Source organism: Pelodiscus sinensis, chromosome 2 (assembly GCF_049634645.1).
Source record: "Pelodiscus sinensis isolate JC-2024 chromosome 2, ASM4963464v1, whole genome shotgun sequence".
Lineage (NCBI taxonomy): Eukaryota > Metazoa > Chordata > Testudines > Trionychidae > Pelodiscus > Pelodiscus sinensis.
The window spans coordinates 176,499,635-176,522,015 of NC_134712.1; the positions used below are offsets into that span (position 1 = coordinate 176,499,635).

Consider the following 22,381-nt stretch of genomic DNA (forward strand, 5'->3'; position numbering starts at 1 on the left):
TTTTTTTTTTTTTTTTTTTTTTTGCACTGCCTCTAGACATTTATAGAACAGCCATGGCTTTAAGTTTCTTTGGACAGCTAATTCATTGCTCTGCTCAAATGCAAATACAGCAAAGGCGAATTGGGAAAGATCACAGAAGCCAAAGAAAATCAAGGGCTGGGAAAAATGACAAAATAATACTTTTCTGTTCTTTTTAGAACAGTCTTGTAGTTTTGTGTTTATTCCCAGTTGGATTTATCTGAATCTGGTTCCAAAGTGCCCTGAAAGGAAATGCTTTTGTCTGAACTTTGGCTGTTCCAGATAAACAAGTGAAAATTAAATGGCTGTATAGAATGGCTTCACTTTGCCACAAAACCCCACTAACAAGGTTTAGATTGAAAAAAATCTGCACATAGGTCCTTGCAGACTGGAAGGCTCATGTTACTATTCCTTTTTTTAAATTTTAGTATTTCTCTTCAGGAAAATTCAGTGTATATTGTCGATGAATTAATGGGCAAGGAAAGCCTTAAAAATATAATTTTGCTTTGATGATCTGGGAGGCCATCTCTAGGAATTGAGTTAAGGCTCTCATGTGTTATGCCGACCAGATCTCCAAAGAAAAATTCATCAATCATCTGTCTTGGTAGTGAACCAAACTATTTGTTAAATTACTTATTTAATCAGTGAAGTCGATACAGGGAAGGTATAACTGCTTAATTTGTTAGCCTGTCTCCAGATGATGACGCACATAGTTTGGCCATATAGCATTGTTGATCGAAGATTCGATTCTTTTGGTGCTATGACATTATGCTTGGCAAACTGGTAAAAATTTTACTGGGGAAAACATTCTATCACCACAATACGTGGTTTCTATGCTAGGATTTACTGGTGTATCTATACTAATATAGCTGTTCTAGTAAACCCATTCAAGATGTGTTCAGAATAAAAACCTACCTAGAAAGACATTTATCTTAAGTGAGTAAAGATCAGGGATCAGCACACACTGTTTTGAATTCTGGTCTATATAGGTTGTTGTACAACTCCCATCACTGTAACAGCTGAGTGATTTTACGTATTTTACATATCTCCATATATGGTCATTCACTGTTAACAGCTGCTTCCCAAAGACATTTTTGTCTTACTGAAAATTAAATTTCATACAAGCTGCTCCATTTGGCTTTTTATAATTCAGCATAAGCCAATCTTACTTGTATTCTACATACAGATGCAGTGGCACACGTTTATTTTCACATGTTCCAGATTTTTGTAATAGATGTAAATGCCAGTCAGTGTAGCTCACAGGTTCTTTATATCATGTTATCAATTGGGGTCTATTAACACGTGCCATTGAGCTGAAACTATAAGCTCCAGTGTATCATGCTAGAACTTGGGGCTCTACATTGGCAGAAGTAACAATATTACAAGGCCATTACAATTATACAGACGGTTGAACTCTAGGACAGTAATTCTGGCATTTTCCCAGATCCTCAGAATCCTGAAGCCCCACTAATCCCTTCTTGCTTGGTTCAGTGCCTTTTTACTAATTCCCTTATGAAATCATAAAACTAAGCCAAGAGTACTGAATGATCCATAATTACTTCCTCTGGCATGGGGGAATCCCTCTGGTGTAAGGATACATCCAGCAGCGGCCTGAGGCGGGCTGTGGCAGCTGGTGCCCCAGGCAGAACGTGCAATCAGCACCCCTGCCTGCACAGCCGTCAATGGGCCATCAGTGGGGGGACGTAATCATCGGGCACCCCGGATGCCCCATGACGTCCTCATCGGGCGCTGTTGAAGGCGGCGCTCTAGGTGACGGCCGTGTCGGCCTCTATAGCCACAGGCCACCCTTGGATACATCTGTCAAGAGGGGATGTGGCCAGTGAAACAGTATTTGGTAATCCCTAGTCAGCATAGTGTCTCCCATAAGGCTGCTACAAACCAATGAGACTTAGACCAGCACTGATGCTGCCCTGGGGGTGAATTGGAGTGGGGTAGAATAAGTAAACTTTGCCACCTCAGCTGTGCGAGGCAGATCTCTGATAAAGCTGAGGTTCTGTCCCTTTCAGATTAATAACTTTGGTCAAGTATTTGTACATGAAAAATCCCAAGCCCTAAAAATGTCACCACTCCTTGTATAAAGATGCCACAGATCATTGACGCAACCTTGTAGACCAGCGGTTCCCAACCTCTTCCAGATGGGGATCCATTTTGACCAATTATCACCTCTAATATCATTAGCTCACAGACATTTACCTCTCCTCCTCATCCCCCTTCTGTTCTGAAATTTGATTTGTCCTTTTCATATGTGTTCATTTTTTTTGATTGTATCCTTTGGTATATATGGTTGTGCCAGTTTTCTTCCACTATTTGATCTGAGGAAGTGGGTCTGGCCCACGAAAGCTCATCGCCTAATAAACCATCTTGTTAGTCTTTAAAGTGCTACATAGTCCTGTCTTTTGTTTCAGCTACACCAGACTAACACGGCTACTTGTCTATCACTAAAAACATTCTGTAATTGGAAGCAAAATTACCTATTAAAATTATGTAGCTAAATGATATCAACTGATAATGAACAAAATTTTCAAACTCGAGTGCCTGAATTTAGGTTGCTTTATCCACATTTCTGCACCTAATAAGTGGCCTGATTTAAGAGGCGCTGAGCACTGTGCAATCCCTGGGAGCTGCAGGCACTCACCATCTCTGAAAATGAGACAAAATGTGGATGCCTAAATATAGACACATAAACCTAACTTTAGGCATTCAGGTTCTAACATTTCCAGCAGAGTGCCTTGGTATCCCACCAGCCCCCTGACAGGGTTTGGGTTTTTTTTTTTTTCCAAAAATTAAGACAGTATTTAACAGCGATGCCTCTGGTGGAAGAAGCGGGGCTAAGGGCAGCCAACTCTCAGCACTTCCTGGACCTCAACTCTCACACACCCTGCTCCTGTCTGAAGCACATGGCATGGCACTCCTGCTTCCCCAGGCAGCCCTATCAGCCACCTGGAGTGCGATCACGTGGCACTGTGGTGGTGATTTAGAGGGCTCAGGACTCGAGGTGTCGCTGCTGCCATGGCAGCCAACCTCAGACCCCTTTGAATCACCGGGCCCCCAGGGCAGTTGCTCCCTTTTCCCCTCCCCCATCAGCAGGCCAGGGGCCCTCACTCGACCCCACTGTTGTATAATGCCATTCTCTGGCAGTAGCTAAACCTGCTTATATTGTTCCTAGCTAAACCACTTTCCCCACAGAAATGGACTCTCTGTTCCATCTCAGTAGTACCTTGGCTCATAACTTATATTCCCTTTGAATGGTTTACTATAACAGCCCCTGTGTTAGAAATGGGGAGCAAATACAGTATAGGAATGTGTGGGCTCCATTGGCTGGGCATAATAAAACAGATCTACTCTTGGATTGTGTGAATTCCCTGCAGGCAGAAGAATCCCAAAATTAAAGCTGCTTGAGTTTCAAGTTTATTTTGGCTTTTCTGGGATTTTTTTTCTCATTTTTTTAACCTGTTAAATTTGGCACTACTGGGAACAATAGATCAGCATGTTCTGTATCATTGGTATGGGTTCATCCCTGGCTAACACATAAGTAAACTGATGCTTTCAAGCAACATGCCCAGACTTATACATTATCACTGCTTCACCTTGTTAACTACTTATAGTCTTGTGCATAGAAATACAAACAAGTCCTGCCAGCCTTAGAGGAAGCAATAGCATTTGAAAGGTTTATAAACAAACTGTCCAAACCTCAAAATGTTATTCTGAACTAATCCATTTCCATTCTCAAGCTATTTCCATTCCCTGCACATCTTTGACGTGCACTTATCCAAGTATCAGAATATTTATATTTACTGCTAATTAGAATGAATGAGGGCTGTCTAGTAAGTACCTCACTTTGTATTATTTTATTATTAACATTTGCACTGTAAAATGATAAAAAACCCACAAATGGTATTTTTCAGTTGACCTCATGCAAGTATAGTAGTGTAATCACTTTATCGTGAAAGTTGAAATTACAAGTGTAGATTTATTTTAAATTTTTTTTGGTTACATGACTGCACTCAAAACCAAAACCATGTAAAACTGTAGTCTACAAGTGTGCTCAGTCCTACTTCATGTTCAGCCATTCGGTCAGGAAAACAAGTTTGTTTACATTTATAGGAGATACTGCTATCTGCTTCTTATTTACAGTGTCACGTGAAGGGGAGAACAGGCATTTGCATGGCATTTTTGTAGCTGGCATTGCAAGGTATGTGTGTCCTCTGTGCTAAATATTCATAGGGCCCTTCGTGCTTCGGCCACCATTCCAGAGGACATGTTTCCATACTGATGATGCTTGTTAAAAAATGTGTTCATTAAATTTGTCACTGAACTCCTTGGGGGAGAACTATATATCTCCTATTTGGTTTTACCCACATTCTGCCATATATTTCATGTTATAGAAGTCTTGGATGATGACCCAGCACATGTTTTGTTTTAAAAACACTTTCACAGCAGAGTTGACAAAATACAAAGAAGGCACCAGTGTGAGGTTTCTAAAAATAGCTACAGCACTCAGCCCAGGTTCAAGAATCTGAAGTGTTGTCCTAAATCTGAGAGAGATGAAGTATGGAGCATGCTTTCAGAAGTCTTAAAAAGGAGCAACACAGTGATGCGGAAACTACAGAACCTAAACCACCAAAAAAAAAAAAATTTGCCTTCTGTTGGTGGCATTTGACTCACTTGATTAAAATTAACTAGCATTGATCTGTTCTGCTTTGGATTGTTATTGAGCAGAACCCACCATCTGCATGGACGCATGTCCTCTGGAATGATGCATAAAGGAACTCGTGAATCTTTAGTGCATCTGGCACATATACCTTGAGATGCCATCTACAACAGCATCATGTGAACATCTGTTCTTACTTTCAGCTGGCACTGTAAACAAGAAGCAGGCAGCATTATCTTCTGTAAATGGTAACCAAACTTGCATGTCTGAACGATTGTCTGATCAAGAAATAGAACCTGAATTTTTTAAATTGCTTGACAGCCCTAGAATTAATTTTTCAATAGTTGGCTACTGCTATTTTTAGATATTGTTCTTTGAATTTTATTTCAACAGAGGTCTCAGTCTGCATTTTCTCTGACTAGTGAAGAGACACCAAGCCAAGATCTGGACCTAGCATCTTCTATGCCTGAGATTCTTTGGAGACAGCAGAAAGGCCTAATCAGAAGACAGAGGGAACACAAATTGTCTGCATTGCCCAGCTGGAAAAGTGTGGACAGACTGAATGAAACAAGTAAGTATTTATATTAGCAGTATGATACTTTATTCTGTTATTCCTGTTGAGCAAATTAAACTTGAAGTAAGAGACCCGGTCCTTCTATTGAATTCAGTGGCAAAACTTCCATTGACTTCAGTGGGAGCAGAGTCAATGTTAAAAACAAAATAAGATACTAAATTTATGATACTTAAATGACAGTAATCGAGCAATGGAATTAATTATTTTATTGCTAGTTTTCCCCTGAATAAGGACTTGACAATTTGGCCCTTGGTACGTAAAATAACAATAAAGTATTAGTGAGCTAATGTAATACTTATTGCTGTGTAAAGTTCTGTTCCAAATAACTTGTTCTCATTCATATAGAAAGTGTTATTCTTATGGGTTGAATTCCTGTCCAAAGCCTGGATTCAGCAAAGCATTTAAATGTACTTAAATTTAAGCACCCACTTAAATCCCACTGACATCAACTACACAGTTATTTAGTACTTGACAATTATTTAACCATCACTTAGTGACAAGTTGATACAGTTATTTTGGCAGGGGCCTTTGCTCTGACAAGTTCCTGTCTGTCATCTGAGTTCACAGCTGAGATAAAACACAGCTGTCCTGTAGAGTCTATTTTATATTTAATAAGTATTGCATTAACTTGTGCAGTAAACCTACCTAGTTTAGCAGCTTTTCATTAAAACACCCAACTTGCAAGAGGATCCCAACTAACAGCTGAATATGCTAGTAGCAAAAAACCAACAGTCTGATTCCCCACTGCCATGTACCTCCATTAGTTATTAAATCCATGAAAAGTGATTGTAAAACTCAACCACCGTCAGTTAGTAGTGTTTACATCTACTTTGCAACAACTTTGTACAGATGTAAATGCTGTACCAGGGACCAGGCAGCAGTGAAACAAGCTCTGAATTTTCATATACAAATTTAAATGATCAGTTTCACGCTGAGAGAATTTTTCTGGCCATTCTCATTTGTCCATAAATAATTTATAATGTAAGGCACTGTGACTACGCAATTTGTGCTTAATATCTTTTTTCTGTCAGGCAACTGCCTTTTGCTTTATGTCAGAGGTTTCTAATAAGCCACATTTGACATCATTAGCTAGAGAGAGAGAGAATCAATGCTGCTTTTTGTTAGTAACTTCTCTGTACGTTGTTGCCTTCTCCCGCTATTGCACTAACTTACTTCACCTTTCTAATCAACAAAAATAAATGTTAACAAATTCAGCTCTGCTGCAAGCAGTATCTACTCAAAACAAAGGAGCATGAACTTCTGTGTATGTTTTGGGAAAATGGGCAGAAGTACAACTAGATTGTACTGATACTGAATTGTTGAGGTTCCCCTGAGACACATTTGGTCCTGCAAGAACTGCGTTCAACACCAGACTCATCACTCAGGATTCTTTATTTGTTGATTAGGCTCAAGTGTAGAAAGGGCATACCACACATCCAAAGTTACAAACAAACCTCTCTCTTCATGTGCATGTACGCATTCTGTTGCCTTTACTACACATTGCATCACATGTTTTGGTATTGACATGGTCATTTGGGTATGTCTGCACAGCAACATTATTTCAAAATAGCTTAGTCCACTTCTACACAACAGGCAGTTATTTCAAAATAATATCAAAATGCTGTCAAGTTGGAGGACTTCTTACTCCAATTCTTGTAACCCTCATTGTATGAGGAGTAGGGGAAGTTGGAGGAAGAGTGCTCTATTTCAAAATAAGTGCTGTGTAGACACTTCCAATTTCAAAATAAGCTACACAATTGATGTAGCTCAATTTGCGTAGCTTATTTCGAGCTCTGAATAGGAATCAATCCCTGTACAGCACTTCTTGTCACTGAACAACTTACTTGTTACCTCATTTTACCTTTCAGGCTTATTCACCATTACCTTGTCCATTGATAGTGGTTCTCTGGCTGTTCCCCCTTACGTTAGGTAGAACAAAGACATCCTGTTTTTAGTCTATTGATCCATTTACTTTCCTAATACTGTGTCCTAAGAAACAAAGCCAATCACTCATGTCAGGACTAGAATACATTCCACTGCTTTTATTTATACATACATACATATATATATATATTGACACACACACACACACACACACACACACACACACAGGGCTTGACGAACGGCAGAACGGCAGCAAAAACCGCTCGCCAGACCCGTACTGAACATGTGCAAGAACAGAACAGAGGCTAATTAAAATAAAATTCTCTGTTCCATACCAGAAATACTTTTTTTTAGCCACCACACAATACTTGTCAGCATCACCAGTTTGTACTTTACCAACATCCCAGTTTCTTAAGCCTACTGTGCAGTTTGGAGACTGTTCCCTCAGGCTGTGTCCAGACTCAGGGGTTTTTTCGGGAAAAGTAGCCTTTTCCCGAAAAACTTCCCCTGCGTCCAGACTCAAGCCGCGTTCTTTCGAAATTAATTTGAAAGAACGCGGCTTTTCTTTCGATGGCAGTAAACCTCAATTTACGAGGAAGAATGCCTTCTTTCGAAAGTTCCTCTTTCGAAAGAAGGCGTTCTTCAATGTAAATAGGGCTTCTTCGAAAGAGAGCATCCAGACTCACTGGATGCTTTCTTTCGAAAAAGCAAGCCGCTTTTTCGAAATTTCTCCGTGCAGTCTAGACGCTCTCTTTCGAAAGAGCCTCTTTCGAAAGAGGCTTGCAGTCTAGACATAGCCTCAGAGTGATCCCACGTACAGGTAATTCTGTCTGTAAGATATTATACCTGAATATGGTCCCCAGAAGCAAACAGCAGTACAAATCTGTGACCTTCCAGACCTTGCATTGTCTTGCTACAGTATTTGAGGAGGGAAAACAATCTTCTACCACACCATGTAGTTAGCTTGGTTTCACTTATACCTTTATGGTATTGGATCGTGGTTATTTTTCTTACTTTGCACCAAAAGGTGTCACTTCTTTTGTACCAAATTTTCAACTTTTCAATAGTAGTAAGACAGGGCAAGTTTTCTCAGTTTATATTTAGCCAATCCCATCATGAGATTTAGATCTTCAAAAATTGATTTTTTTGGCAAGAAGCATAATTACTTCCTGAGACACTAACTCAGTTTCTTTCAAGTCCCGTACACTCGGCCAACACCAGTTGCCCCAGAGATGGAGCTGGCTCCTGTATTAGTAAGGCACAATACGGGATGCCCTGCAGGTAAGGAGGTCGGGTGGTTTCTGGAGTGGCCGAGGGAATAGGGCATTTGCCTGGGGGAGCGCAGGGTGGTGGGCTTGAACCCTCCCCTCCCTTCCCGCCATTCTCCTTCCCCCCCACCAACACCAGCCTCCCAAGGGATGGAGCAGGCAATGGCATTAGGATTTCAATAGTATTAAGATTTGGGAATGAAATAGGCCAAACAGATATAAATAAACAAACAAAAAGCCTGCTAGATATTGTAAGTTTAATTACCATTTTGTTAGTGGAATATTCTGGAGTTTGTTTTGCTTTAGTTTTTATTTGTCATTTTGTTTATGTCCCAAGAGAAAATTCTTCCAAAACTTAAAGTATAGCTACTATATGGTATATTTTATTCCATAATTATATGTTCGGGGGGAGGGGGGGAAGTGTCAAATAACATTCGTAATCTTGAGTTCCATATATTTATAAACATAAATTAAGGGAAGAAAACAAGATGCATAAAAATAATATATTTTAAATGTAACTGTTCGTGTGAAAAAGATGGTTTAAAACTTTAGGATAGTAGCTTGTATTGTCTGGCCTTTTAATGATTAATCTGAACAATCAGTTGTGCCTCAGAAAGGAATCTGTATTGCAGATTTATTTTGATTCGGTATGCTAAAAAGAGTATGCAAAGCCACAACAGTGTTTAGTTCTGCAGTCATTATGAGAAATATGAATAATAAACCTAACAGATGTTCAGACTTCCCATTCAAAGACATTTCATGTCCTGTGGACAATGGAATCTATATGTAGAAGCAATATGGACTTTACATTTTGAGTAGATACATAGCATTTGTTGCATATTTTTCTTTTCTGAATTTTAGAACGTTAGCCTTAAATACCAGGCTGCATAGCCTAACCTTGGACCCTGTTGTCTCATATATTTTAAAAAGATGTCCCACAGAATTCTGTGGTGACTTCTGATTGAAATGAGAAAATCAGGAAGGTCCCCAATTCAGGGTCTGATAGAATCTATGTAACATACTACCACATGCTCATTTTTTGTCTGCTATTATCTTGTGCTTGTCCCATTATACGGTATATGTCTACACAGCAGAAGCTGCATACACACTAGCCTACTTGAGCTAGCTTGAATCCAGCTAGTATGGATAACAATAGCAGGAAAGGCAGCACTTGCAGACCTTGGGCTCATACCCAGTGCTGCTAGACCACAGATTTTGCTGTGTAGACATACCCTTTAGAATGGGCAGTCTCTGCTAAAATCTGTATTTGACGGTACAAAAGTCAGCCTGTCCCACTGAAATAATAAAGTAGTAATTGGGGGGGGGGGGTTTGTTCTTCTTTTAATGTCATAGGCCCACCTCCTGTTTTACAAAGCACTGATGGGAACTGGGTGGCTTTGCAGAGCATTTCATTGCATCGCCCTCGAATGCTTGCCAAACCAAAGAGCCAAGTATTCAAAGCGTTGGAGAATGAATCCAGTGTCGTCTCTGCTTATGACGAGATGGGCTCAGAGAGTGAGGATGACTACGACTGGAACGTGGCCTTGAACAAGCTGCGTCGGAGGCCCAAGCAGTTGTCAGAAGAGTCATATTGTACCGATTCCCAGTACAATACAGAATGGGTTTATGGCAGTGATCAGTACCAGACAATGACCTCACCTTCATCTGGGCTGTACACCAACACCGAGACGATGTATTCTGATTCTGAAACATCTTCAGTAAATTCCTCATGGGAGGCTAGAGAATCTAGCAAGCTTCCCTGGCAACAAAGGAGAACTCAGAGTGACAAATCCGGAGTGGAAAAAGCACATTTGCATGGAGAACTGGATGTAAATTTGAATCCACAGGCTGACAGTTTAGAGTATTCAGATAGCAGTGGGACTGAGGAAGTCCATTATGATTTAGAAAAGAGGTCTAGAAGGTGGAGAAAGAGCAAAATTGTTGCAGAAGAATTAAGTGAAGGCAAAAATCACACGAAAACCCACAAGAAGAATTTGAGCATAAATCAGGTAACTACATTTGCTTATTTGGGAAGCTTTGAATAAGCAAAAATGGGCAGCGGGGTTGCACACTTTGTCAATAATGGCATTACCTGTTTCTGAGTCACTGGTAATTCAGATGCTGATCTTAAATGTCCGAAGAGGTAAAGCACAAAATGGGGATTTTAATTTACCTACTACAGACCCACCAAATCACACTTGGGCTCCTTAAGTTCTTGTATATAATGTGTAATAAAAAAAAAGCTGTGGTGTCATTGGAGATGTCAGTTTGAGGGTCATATGCTGGAGGTGTCATGCTGCTAGTACTAAAACATCCTTGGAATTTCAACATATTAGAGATGACAATTTCCTGATTCAACTTGACTCAAGTGTTGCAACCAGACAGGGATTCTATATTAGGACTTCATCTTGACAGATAACAGAACTAAAAATTAATTGTAGTTTAGATTCAAGTGGTCATGACCTTAATCCCATTTAAAATATGCAAAAAAGAGAATGTCCAAACCAGCAATATATACTTGGTGCTTTAAAAGACCCAAATTCACAAGGCTGAAAAGTTATGGGTCAAATTTGCTGGGAGGAAGAATTTGATCAGAAAAATATTAATTATAATTGGGAATTGTTTAAGAACAATTTATTAGATGCCCAAAAATACAATTGAGGAAGCTATATTAGTTTAAGAACTGATCTTGCTTAGAGGGATAGCAAAGGCAGCTATAAAAATATAAAATACAATATAACAATGGAAGACAGGGGAAGTTGATAGTGATTGATATAAATAAGAAGCTAAAAATTGTAGAAAATTGTTAAGAAAAGCAAAGGAACGCAAAAAGAAAATTATGGCCAGCAGAGATAAGGACAATACAAAGTAGTTTAAGTATATTGGTACAAAAAGTATCCTGACAATGGAATTGATTCATTACTAGAAGAAATGGTACAGTTATCAGTTATAATGCAGAAAAAGGCAGAAGTGTTAAATAAATGTTCCTGTTCTCTTCTGAACAGTTACTGTTAGTTCTCAATAAGTCTTAGAACAGCAGGGAAGGTTCAGCAGACTTGAAGACAGCTAATGTTGTGCCAATATTTAAAAAGTCTAAATGGGACAACCCAGATAATTATAGGCCTGTGTAGCTAATATCAATCCCATGTAAAATGAAGGAGCCTCGGATATGGGACTCAATCAAATAATAAAGAATTAATGCCAGTTAACATGACAAAATATATCCTGTCAAATTAACTTGGCATCTTTTTTTGACATTATAAGTTTGGTTGATAAAGATAATAGTGTTCATGTAATAGACTGCTGTGAAGAATTTGGCTTAGTACTACATAACATTTCAATTAAAAAAAATTAAAACAATATATAGTTAACATGGCAAACATTAAATGGATTAAAAGCTGGATCAAAATGCAGTTGTAAATGGGGATTCATCACTGAGTTCTGTGTGAACAGGACAATGTAGCACTTTAAAGACTAACAAGATGGTTTATTAGATGATGAGCTTTCGTGGGCCAGACTCACTTCCTCAGATCAAATAGTGGAAGAAAATAGTCACAACCATATATACCAAAGGATACAATTTTAAAAAAATGAACAAATATGAAAAGGACAAATCACATTTCAGAACAGAAGGGGGATGCGGGGGGGGGGGGGAGGGGAAAGGAAGGTGAATGCCTGTGAGTTAATGATATTAGAGGTGGGGAAGGGTAGATGTCTGTGAGTTAATAGTATTAGAGGTGATAATTGGGGAAGCTATCTTTGTAATGGGTAAACATTTCTATCACTATGAGTTATGTGTGTTTCTAGTCAGGTCCTGCAAGTAGCACGTCAAGCTGCAGCAATGTGCAGATCTTGTCTGGAAGTGTACGAGCTGCTTGCACGGGCTAATGTGCCCACAGACAGCTGCCAGTGAAATTGTGTCTGCCCCAGCTAGTGGGGCTGAAGATAGCACAGCCACACCAGAGGAGCTGCCTAGGCTAAGTGCTGGCTCTTGAGAGTGGCAGCCTGACGTGCTGCTGCTTTTGCCACTACAGTTCTTGGACTGCCGTTGGCCATAGCCCTGCTGGTCTCACTCATTGTCTCCCGGCCGCTCTGTGGATTTCCGTATCCATGGATACAAATTGTGCATCCACATACAAGCCTCCAAAGAGACGGTTAAGAAGTGACTTAATTACAGGCTATAAGTATCTACATGGGGAACAAATATTTGGCAGTGGGCTCTTGAGCCCCGCAGAGAACAGTACAATATGACCCAAAGGCTGGAATTGGAAGACACAAATTTAGATATGAAATAAGGCGCACATTTTTAACAGCGAGGGTAAGTCACCTTTGGAACAATTTATCAAGAATTCACCATCACTAGCCATTTTTAAAACAAGAGTGGACATTTTTTCTAAAATCTCCGCTCTAGGAATTATTTTGGGAAAATTGTGTGGGTTGTGCTATTCAGGCATCAGACTACATTACCATGATGGTCCCTTCTGGCCTTCGAATCTACGAACATTGTACAGTACTAAAAGGCACGTCACAAAATCAGCCCATACTCACCAACAGCAATGCACAGATCAGATACAGGAGAAAAAGCACTTTCAAAATTTGTATTATTCTTGTATCAGAATTGAGTAGAAAGCAATGTGATGCAGAAACTGTTATTGGTCTTTCCTGTATATTTGTCATTGCCTTCCCTATCACTTCCAGACAATGGAGTGGCACTACTAATACAGTACAATACAGAGGCTGCTATTTTAAAAAATAGGATTTCCCAATATTTAACACACAGTGGTATGTGGATAGCTGCATTTTTCTCTGTTTTTGGAATGGGGAACAAGTGAGCTATCTCAGACAGTATTGTTGGGTAACTGCTGGGCAAACATCCTTTTAATGGAGAATGCTGGTGTTGATTACTATGGATAGAAAAGTAAAAGCTGTTACTGAATTTTAATCCAAGTAATTGCTGTTTTTCATTTCCTGCTGCACTGTATTTAGGCACTGTGTGCATGGATGGGAGTGTCTCTCTCATGCTGCTTTTGTAAGGATGTTGTCATTCATAAGAAAAAGAGAGAAAATTGTAAATTGATTGAATGTAATAACTCAGGTTCACAAATAATTAGCACATTTGCAGAGAGCAAAGTCTTTTTCCCCAAAGGACAGTTTTTATAACAAGAAAGTAAATGCAGGACATGTCTGCAAGACGTATTCAGTAGTTAACTAGTATTATAAACTCCTTGGGACACTGAGCTCTGAGCATACGCCATTTCTACACCACAGCCTATATTGGCAAAACTTGTCACTCAGGAGTGTGAATATCCCAATGCCTGAGCAAGAGAAGGACATAATCATTCACATGCACAGCACTATTTACAGAGGCTCAGAGATCCAGGGCTGGGAGGTTCAAGGGCTGGCAGCTAACTCCCTAGAAACCCCCCTTAAGGCAGCTCAGCCCTCTGGGAGCCCCACTGGCTGACAGCTCCAGCCACAGTGTAAAGCAGAAAATGTTACAGAGGTTTCTGGAAGTCATGAATTTGATGCCTTCCATAACCTCAGCGAATCATTGTAGCCTTAATTCTAGCCAGGCCATATTCATTTAACCAGAATTACTTCACACTGAAATCATCAAGTGTCATGGTGAATTCTCCATCACTGCATATTTTAAAATCAAAATGGGACATTTTTCTAAAAGAACTGCTGAAGAGATCATTTGGAGGAAATTCTCTGGCCCCTGTTCAACTAGATGAGCATAGTGGCCCCTTCCAACCACAGAATCTATGGATTTTCTTCCTCTCTTGCATGTTTTGCCTGTATCTATGGGTGTGTGTGTAAAGTGTGTTTTAAAGCCCTGCATATCAGATTAAATGGAGTCTTTAAAGTCACTGAGCACCCCTGGAAACATTTTGTCTGCCAACAGAGGCAGAATACCTCGGGGGACACTGTTCAATAGGGAAACTATGTGCTTCTGATTTCTAGCCAATGCAGAAAAGCATTATCCTTTGTCCCTGCACCAGAGCTGCTCACAAAGTGCAAAATGTGGGATTCTGGTTGGCCCTGTACACAGGAGTGAAAGGCAAGAAAGGGCTTGCAGTGACTCCCCACCACCCCCATATCAGTGCATACAGATGCAGAATCTGACCCCAAATCACATGGGTATAGTAAAATGTGGGTGCAACCCAAATGAGAGACAGAAACAAAATACAGAAGTGAGTGAAGAAATGCAAAATAATTTGCAGGTGTTGGGCTTTTTTCTAGTAAATGTGGTTTGTGCCTTCAGTAAAAAGTTACTGAAATCCCTGGTTATATAAGGTATGGTGTCCGGTCAAGAATAGGATGGCGAGTGCAATTACAACATATGAAGGACATTGCTGGGATTGAAAAAGTCTAGTGGAGGGCAATGAAAATAGGATTTTTGGACATTAATTACAGTATGAAGAAAGGTGAGCCAGATTTAGTCTCTATCGCTTAAAAAATGAGAGTAGAGGAGTTTCAGAAATCTAACCTAAGCCAGAAGTAATGCACTGATACCAGTGAAATGATTGAGGCTAAAGCTGAGGAGCAGTTTAACATCAACAGTTTTTTTCCTACTTACTGTATAAAATAATAGAAGATTTATCCCATGTTGCTCAGATCCTTAACTCAGATACGTTCTGTTTTTCTTCATTTAAATCATTGTTCTGGAGTGAGGCTGGAGATGAGGGGTTCAGTATGCAAGGCTGCCCCAGAGGGAGAGGACAATCTCACTGCAGCAACTTGAGGCCCGCTGAAAAGCATCTGTCCATAGCCACTGGGGGAGAGGTGCATGTTCCCTGGCTGGGGGACAGATAAACACATAGACAAACAGATAAACTCTCTGAAATATATAGTAGATAGCTGTCCCTTTCCCACAAAAGTTTGTGCACAACAAATTATCATACTTTGTATTACAAATATGAAACAAATGATGAAATCTGTTTTATTGACCTTTTGTTTCCATTTTCAACAACCTAACCACAGAGAAAGTAATATAGTAGTTATCATCTCTACAGAGCAGACTAACTTGGGTATCTTGGTTGGGAAGTACAACCATATCTCTTGTTATAATTATATTTGTAACTGATAGTCTTGAAAAATTAAATGCATTCACACCACCTATTGAATCTTCAGCTTTAACATCTCTTTATATTTTTTTAGATTTTTAATTATAATGGGGTTTAATCCTTGTATGATAAATGCTACAGTACCTTGATTGCTTTAGATTAATTGGACTTAAGTTAATTAAGTCAGCTAATGCTCTTAAAAATGGCATTATCCATTAATTAAAATCTTGACATACAGTTCTATGTTACCTTGACAAAGCCATAAATGGTCTGGATATAGCATGTGCTCTTGAATTTCTAGCCCCACTAGATGGCGCATGTGATCCATTTACTGGAAATACGAATCTTCTAAGTGCAGACATTGAAAAGTGACCTGTAAAGTGAACATTTTATATAGTTTCTTTCCAAAGACAATGTAGTTACTCAATATTAGCAACACCCATTTTGTGGGATTTTTCTTAATTGGTTACAGTATAATGTGGGTTTATCTTTGCAATTTTAAATTGCTTTGTCTCGGAAGGTTCTAATTTGAATGTTTTGGTGGGGGATTTTTTAGTTTTAGCTCCATCAAGAAGTTTGCTTTTTTCTTTTCCTTTTTTGTGCATATTTTGTTTTGATTACACTGACCTGTTGATGATTTTACATGCAGTTATTTGCATAATGTCTTGTAGGAAAGGTGCATTTAATTCTCTTCCACAATTAATAGTTGAGAAGCTATGGGTCAAGTCCTATTCTCAGTTACACAAGTGTAACTGATCAAATGTGACCCTTTACCTATTTGCAGAATCAAGTATTGACACCTGCCCGTGTGAATTTTTGCATTGACTTTGAAGATGGGGCATTATGTGGTATAAAACAAGGCTAGATTATGTAAACTACTACACAACATAATTCTGAAGATATCTTTTCACTTAGGATAAAAGGTATATTTTTGTTTGTTTGTTTGTTTGTTTGTTTAGGTTGACAAGGCCCTCAAAGTAACCTGCTTAAAAATATAGTTGATTTTAAAAAATCCAGAAAAATGTATCATGTCATCACAAAACTTTGACTGTAACTGGGTTTAAAGCTCAGTGTTTCAGCCAGGAAGCCTACAGACAACACAATAACCACATGTACAGCACTGAACCATAATTTTCTCTGCACTAAAGCAAATATAAATAGTCAAGCTACTCACAAGATAGCAGCAGGCTGAGTGGGCGGAGGAGATGGCACAGTAGACATACCTGGGTCTGTTAACTCAACAAACTCAATCTTCTAAGACTGTGTCTTGGTTGGGGGGAAAGGATGTCCTTAACTGAAGTCAGCTAACAGGAGGTGAATTCTAGGGAAAACAAGTTTTTAGCTTGTACACAATGTAGCATGTCAAATTAAAGACTAGTCTTGAACTTGGCTTGATCGCTTGTGTGGAAACTCAGCATTAACTTACAAACACCCTTTCTTTCTTCTTTATGAAGACAAGGCACCTGTGGATGGGTTGTTCTGCTAGGCCCTGATGCAAGGCACTACACATGGGAGTCAGAAAGACTCCCACTGACTTCAGTGAACTTTCTATCAGTTCCTTAGGGCAAGTGTTTTAAGTGCCTTCGGTTCTTGATTTAGAAGACAGACAGTATTTTTAGTATCTTGTCACAAACTAATTCTACAAGCCAGATATACAGAGAAGCATTGGAATTAGAATTCATCCGCAAGTTCAATTTGCATGCTAATGGACTCAATCCTGATGAAGGCTGGTTGGGGCACTATCTACTTAACTTTCAATAGAGGTGCAAACAGCTCTTTGTGTAAATTCCTATGTCAGGAAGGATACTATCAATTGACTTTGATTCTTATCTGCTTCATTTTAACTACCCAATCTTCAGATACTTACTGATTCCCTTAACCCCATTTTCTTTGTTCCCTGTCTCCCAGCCCCCTTTTTTTCCTCCCCCCTCCCTCCTATTTATTTTGGGTCTGCACACCCTAAACTCAGAACTCAGGTCATCTGAAGAAATGGGCTGTGCCCACGAAAGCTCATGATACCATCTACATGTTTTGTTAGTGTATAAAGTGCTATCAGACCAATTGTTGTTTTTTTCTGAACAGATTAAGTCGGCTACCTCCTGAAGTATTTTTAGTATCAGGAGGAAATGTGGTCCAGTCAAGATCAATTTGGATTGTTTAAACTGATTTGTGAATTTGATGCTCTTGAATATTAGGATGCAATAGTACTGGCTTGTGCCAGGATAGTATAAATAAGGCTCCAATATATTCATGGATATTTTTAGTACAAGTCATGTTCAGGTCACAGGCTATAAACAAAAATTCACACCTGTGACCTGTCCATGAGCTTGGGACCTCTCCATGACTTATGCTATATATATTCCTGACTAAATCTTAGGTGGCTTAAGGCACCAGTACTACCACTGCTTCTTGGGACTGGCCTGAGGCCCCGCTGCTGCTCCTGCTCCTGGACCGCTGCTCCATGACAGCAACTGGGACTAGCTGCCTGGGACCATCCAAGCAGCAGCCAGTGCAGCTGACCCTTGGTCACCTCAACTGCTCAGGTGGCCGGTCGCAGAAAATCACGGAATCGTGACTCATGTGATGTCTGTGAAAGACTCGCAGCCTTAAGTTTAAACACTGTTTAAGATCCTGTTGTCAGGCTTGCTTTGCCACTGTACCTCAGTCCTAACAGGCAGCACCCTCTAAAATTCAGTCCGAGCCATTTTTTATTAGATTGTGGCGAATCACATGATGGATTTGCAATACAAAGTGTTCTAATCTCTCTTGCAGTACATGGAGACCACTGATGTCTCATGTCCACTCGAGCTCTTAACCAGTGTTTGAAAACAGATTTGCATATCTGAAATATTAGTGCAATGATTCACTACACCCACAAATTAATTATAACTGTCATTACTCCAAGCTGTAAATTCCTGGATTTGGCAACAAACTCTGATTTGTTATAGAAGCTGAGACAATATGAGCCTGTGCGTTCTATTGCAAGTCAGACAGACATTCAAAATGTTTCTGAACTGTTTCTTTTTTCACTATTCCTGTTGATATTTTCCTAAGATACGTGTGTAAGTGTTTGGAGGCAGGAGAGGAGAAGAAGTTTGAATTAAAGGAATGGAAGGAAATCAGTGTTTTAAACATACTGTGAGTTCTCTTATAACATTGTAAAATAGGAAATATTTCCATGTGAGACTCTGTTTCTTAGATGCAAACCCATCTTGTTCAGAACAATTGGGAAGTTTAATTAGTAAGAACTATTCACTATGCAAAGATGGGGATTTGGGGGGAAAATTAATTTAAATCCATTAAAACCAAATGGAGTTCCCTTCCATCATGGCAGCTGTTTTGCACCAAGAGGGGTACCTGATCCTAACTTTCAGAAACAACCTTCAGTTTTATGGGTGCAAACTATAACATATAAGTGTCTACCTGATTTCCATTATTAGAGAGCGGCACACTATCATTTGTGCTCAGAAATAATTGCAGATACAAAATTGTGAAAGGGCTTCACAGCAAGGTAGGATTTCCTTCATGAATGAGAAAGCACAGTCAACACACTGTGTCAGCCAGTCAGTAACACTTTGGTCAGGTTTAAGAGAGAAGTATCAAAATTAGCATCGTTTTTAAGATTTCCAGGTGGTAGATAAATCCAGGGAATACTGCATCTGAGAATGCAAACACACTACCGCACAAAACAAATCTACTGTTCGGTTCCTTATGAATTGAAGCTAAGAATCCAGATTGTTAGTCTCCCCTGCATCCTACAATCCTGTCACAGTGGGAGAGTACAATGTAAATAACATTGCCTAGCTTGTTTTGCTCAGTGTCGTGATCTAAATTATTTTCAGTCTTAGAGTTATTATCATCTACTTATGCCAAGTGCTGTGAAGTTGCTGCTTTCGGATTAGACTCTACACACCGGAAAAAGCAGAGCAGCAGCGGGGGATGCGGGAGAGGGATCTTGGGTTGATCGGGTAGAAGCGGGACAAGCAGCTGTTGCTGCTGCTAGGTCCCTTGGTAAAAGCAGAGCGGCAGCGGGGGACGCGGGAGAGGGATCTTGGGTTGATCGGGTAGAAGCGGGACAAGCAGCTGTTCTGCTGCTAGGTCCGGTGGTAAAAGCAGAGCGGCAGCGGGGGACGCAGGAGTGGGATCTTGGGTTGATTGGGTAGAAGCGGGACAAGCAGCTGTTGCTGCTGCTAGGTCCCTTGGTAAAGGCAGTATGTGTGTGTGTGGAGGTGGGGGGAGTACTATCAGTGAGTGGAACACCGGAACTCCTACTCACTGTGAGGATCGGAACAAATCCCCATACACACTGTGAGGACACGTGACTTTAAGAATTCAATCTAATATCAAAATTCCCCATGGATCGTTGGTTAAAAGAAGGAACTTTAAAGAGAAAAGTGAGTACTTCAAACTCCAATATTTTTACTGAAACCAGCAAGGAAAATACTGAGGCAGCTCAAGTTAATTATGAAAAATTTCAGCTGACTAATAAGAAACGCAGGTATTGTGAGGACTATTTGGCATTTGGATTCACAAGCAATGGAAATGAAGATGCTCCAGGTGCCCAGTGTGTAGTGTGCAACAAAATATTATCTAATAGTTGTTTAGTACCTGCTAATTTGCGAAGACATTTTGAAACAAATCATCCGGAATACAAAGATAAAGTCATTAGTTTTTTTTAAGCAAAAGCTTGAATCGCTTGAAAAAAGTAAACTCTTCATGTCAAAAATTGCCAAATCTGATAATGAAAATGCAACAGAGGCATCTTACAAAGTAAGCTATCGTATATCGCTCGCCGGAGAAGCACACACTACTGGGGAATCACTCATAAAACCATGTGCAAAAGATATTGTAATGTGTATGTTGGATCAGGAGTCTAGTAAAAAAGTTGAGGCTGTGCCACTATCAAACAATACTGTCACACGTCGTATTCACGATCTTGCTGCTGACATCGAGAAGGAGCTTATTTTTCAGCTGCATTTATGTGATGCATATGCATTACAATTAGACGAGTCCACTGACGTTGCAGGTCTTGCAGTTCTGCTTGTATTTGTCCGTTATGATTTTAATAGTTCTATTGAAGAAGACTTACTTTTATGTGAATTTTTGCAAACCAATACAACTGGTGAGAATATATTCAATTGTTTCAATAACTTTATGAAAACACATCAAATAAGTTGGGAAAAATGTGTTGATGTGTGCAGTGATGGTGCCAAAGCAATGGTAAGAACAGTGGCTGGCGCTGTAACATGAATAAAAAATGTAGCACCAAACTGCACCAGCAGTCACTGCATTCTCCACAGACACGCTCTGGTAGTTAAGAATATTTCTCCCTGTCTTAAAAATGTGTTGGACGAAGCAGTATAGATTATTAATTATATAAAAACTCGACCATTACAATCAAGACTGTTCAAAATTATGTGTGAAGATATGGGTAGTCAGCACACAGCCCTGCTTCTACATACAGAAGTCAGGTGGCTATCACGAGGAAAAGTGCTGGTTAGATTATTTGAATTGCGTCATGAGCTCTCCGCAAATCTGATGGATCACAAATTCCAACTGTCTGATCGTTTAACAGACTTTTTGTGGTTATCGAGAGTTGCGTATCTTGCAGACATCATTACAAAACTAAATGAAGTAAATCTGTCGCTGCAAGGAAAGAATGTAAATATTTTTAATGCGAAAGACAAAATGTTGTCATTGTCACGGAAGCTACAGTTTTGGATCTCATCTGTAGGACGAAATGATTTGGATTGTTTACCAACTCTGAATGATTTCCTTGAAGAAAATGGATACAAACTTGATGAAGATATTCGCAGCGACATTGCAGATCATCTCCGCGATTTATACATGAACATCATTAAGTATTTTCCAAACATCAAAGACAACAATAACTGGATTCGAAATCCATTAAGTTTAACAGAAAAGCCAGTCAGTTTTTCTACACAAGATTATGAAAACCTAATTGAAATCGCTTCAGATGGCCAATTAATACAAAAATTTAAAGACGTTTCTCTGATTACATTTTGGAGTGACTTATGTCAAAGTCAAGAATATTCATCTTTATCAAGATGCGCAATTCGTCAGCTGTTACCCTTTGCCAGTACATACTTGTGCGAAACTGGGTTCTCGAACTATGCAGCAATGAAAACGAAATACAGAAATCGACTGAATGCTGCACCAGATATGCGAATCCAACTTTCTAGTATTAAACCAAATATAAAAAGAATTTGCCAAGAAAAGAAGAAAAACCACTCTTCACATAGAAAACTATGAATATAATTAATATTATTTGATACTTTTATTTTTTGTACATATTTAATATGATTTTTGTTGAATATAAATGAATGGTGTTATATTCAATATGTTGAATTTAAATGAATGGTGATCTCATGACAGTATTTAGCATCTTATTACTACCAATTGTGGTGTAGTGGCAGTCTGTGTGTGTTTGGGTGTGTCTTTTTTTTTTTTTTTTTTTTGCTCGACAAACTTAATCCCTGGCTAGGGGGTTCCTTGAAATTTTTCTGAGTTTTGAAAGGGTTCCGTGGTCAAAACAAATTAGGAAGCACTGCATTAGATCACAATCTGTGTTCCCTCTAAACTGCTGAGCAGCACAGCTTCACAGGTGATTAATCAGCCCCTCCCAGTCAGAGGCTGATTAATCACCTGTGAAGCTGTGCTGCCATGCAGCTTAGAGGGGACACTGATCACTACTGTGTTCTGTTTCAAATAATTCCTGACACTTAGACTATGTCTACCCTTAGAGTTAGGTGCGATTCCCAGCTCAAGATGACATACTTGGGCTAGCTCTGATTAAACTAGTGCACTAAATACAGAATGTAGCCATGACATCACAAATCACAGGAAGGGCCAGCAACTAGAGTATGTTAGGTGGGTA

The 22,381-nt window shown here is 39.5% G+C and overlaps 1 protein-coding gene across 5 annotated transcripts in view; it reads left to right on the top strand.

Annotated features, from left to right (window-relative positions):
* Positions 1–22,381, top strand: part of MYRIP (myosin VIIA and Rab interacting protein) — a 341,072-nt gene that overhangs the window by 277,958 nt on the left and 40,733 nt on the right. For all 5 annotated transcript variants that reach the window (XM_006131818.3, XM_075921852.1, XM_014577917.2 and 2 more), the window contains 2 exons: positions 5,084–5,261; positions 9,770–10,425. In XM_006131818.3, the coding sequence (XP_006131880.2) occupies positions 5,084–5,261; positions 9,770–10,425 (834 nt within the window). The remainder of the gene's footprint in view (positions 1–5,083; positions 5,262–9,769; positions 10,426–22,381) is intronic.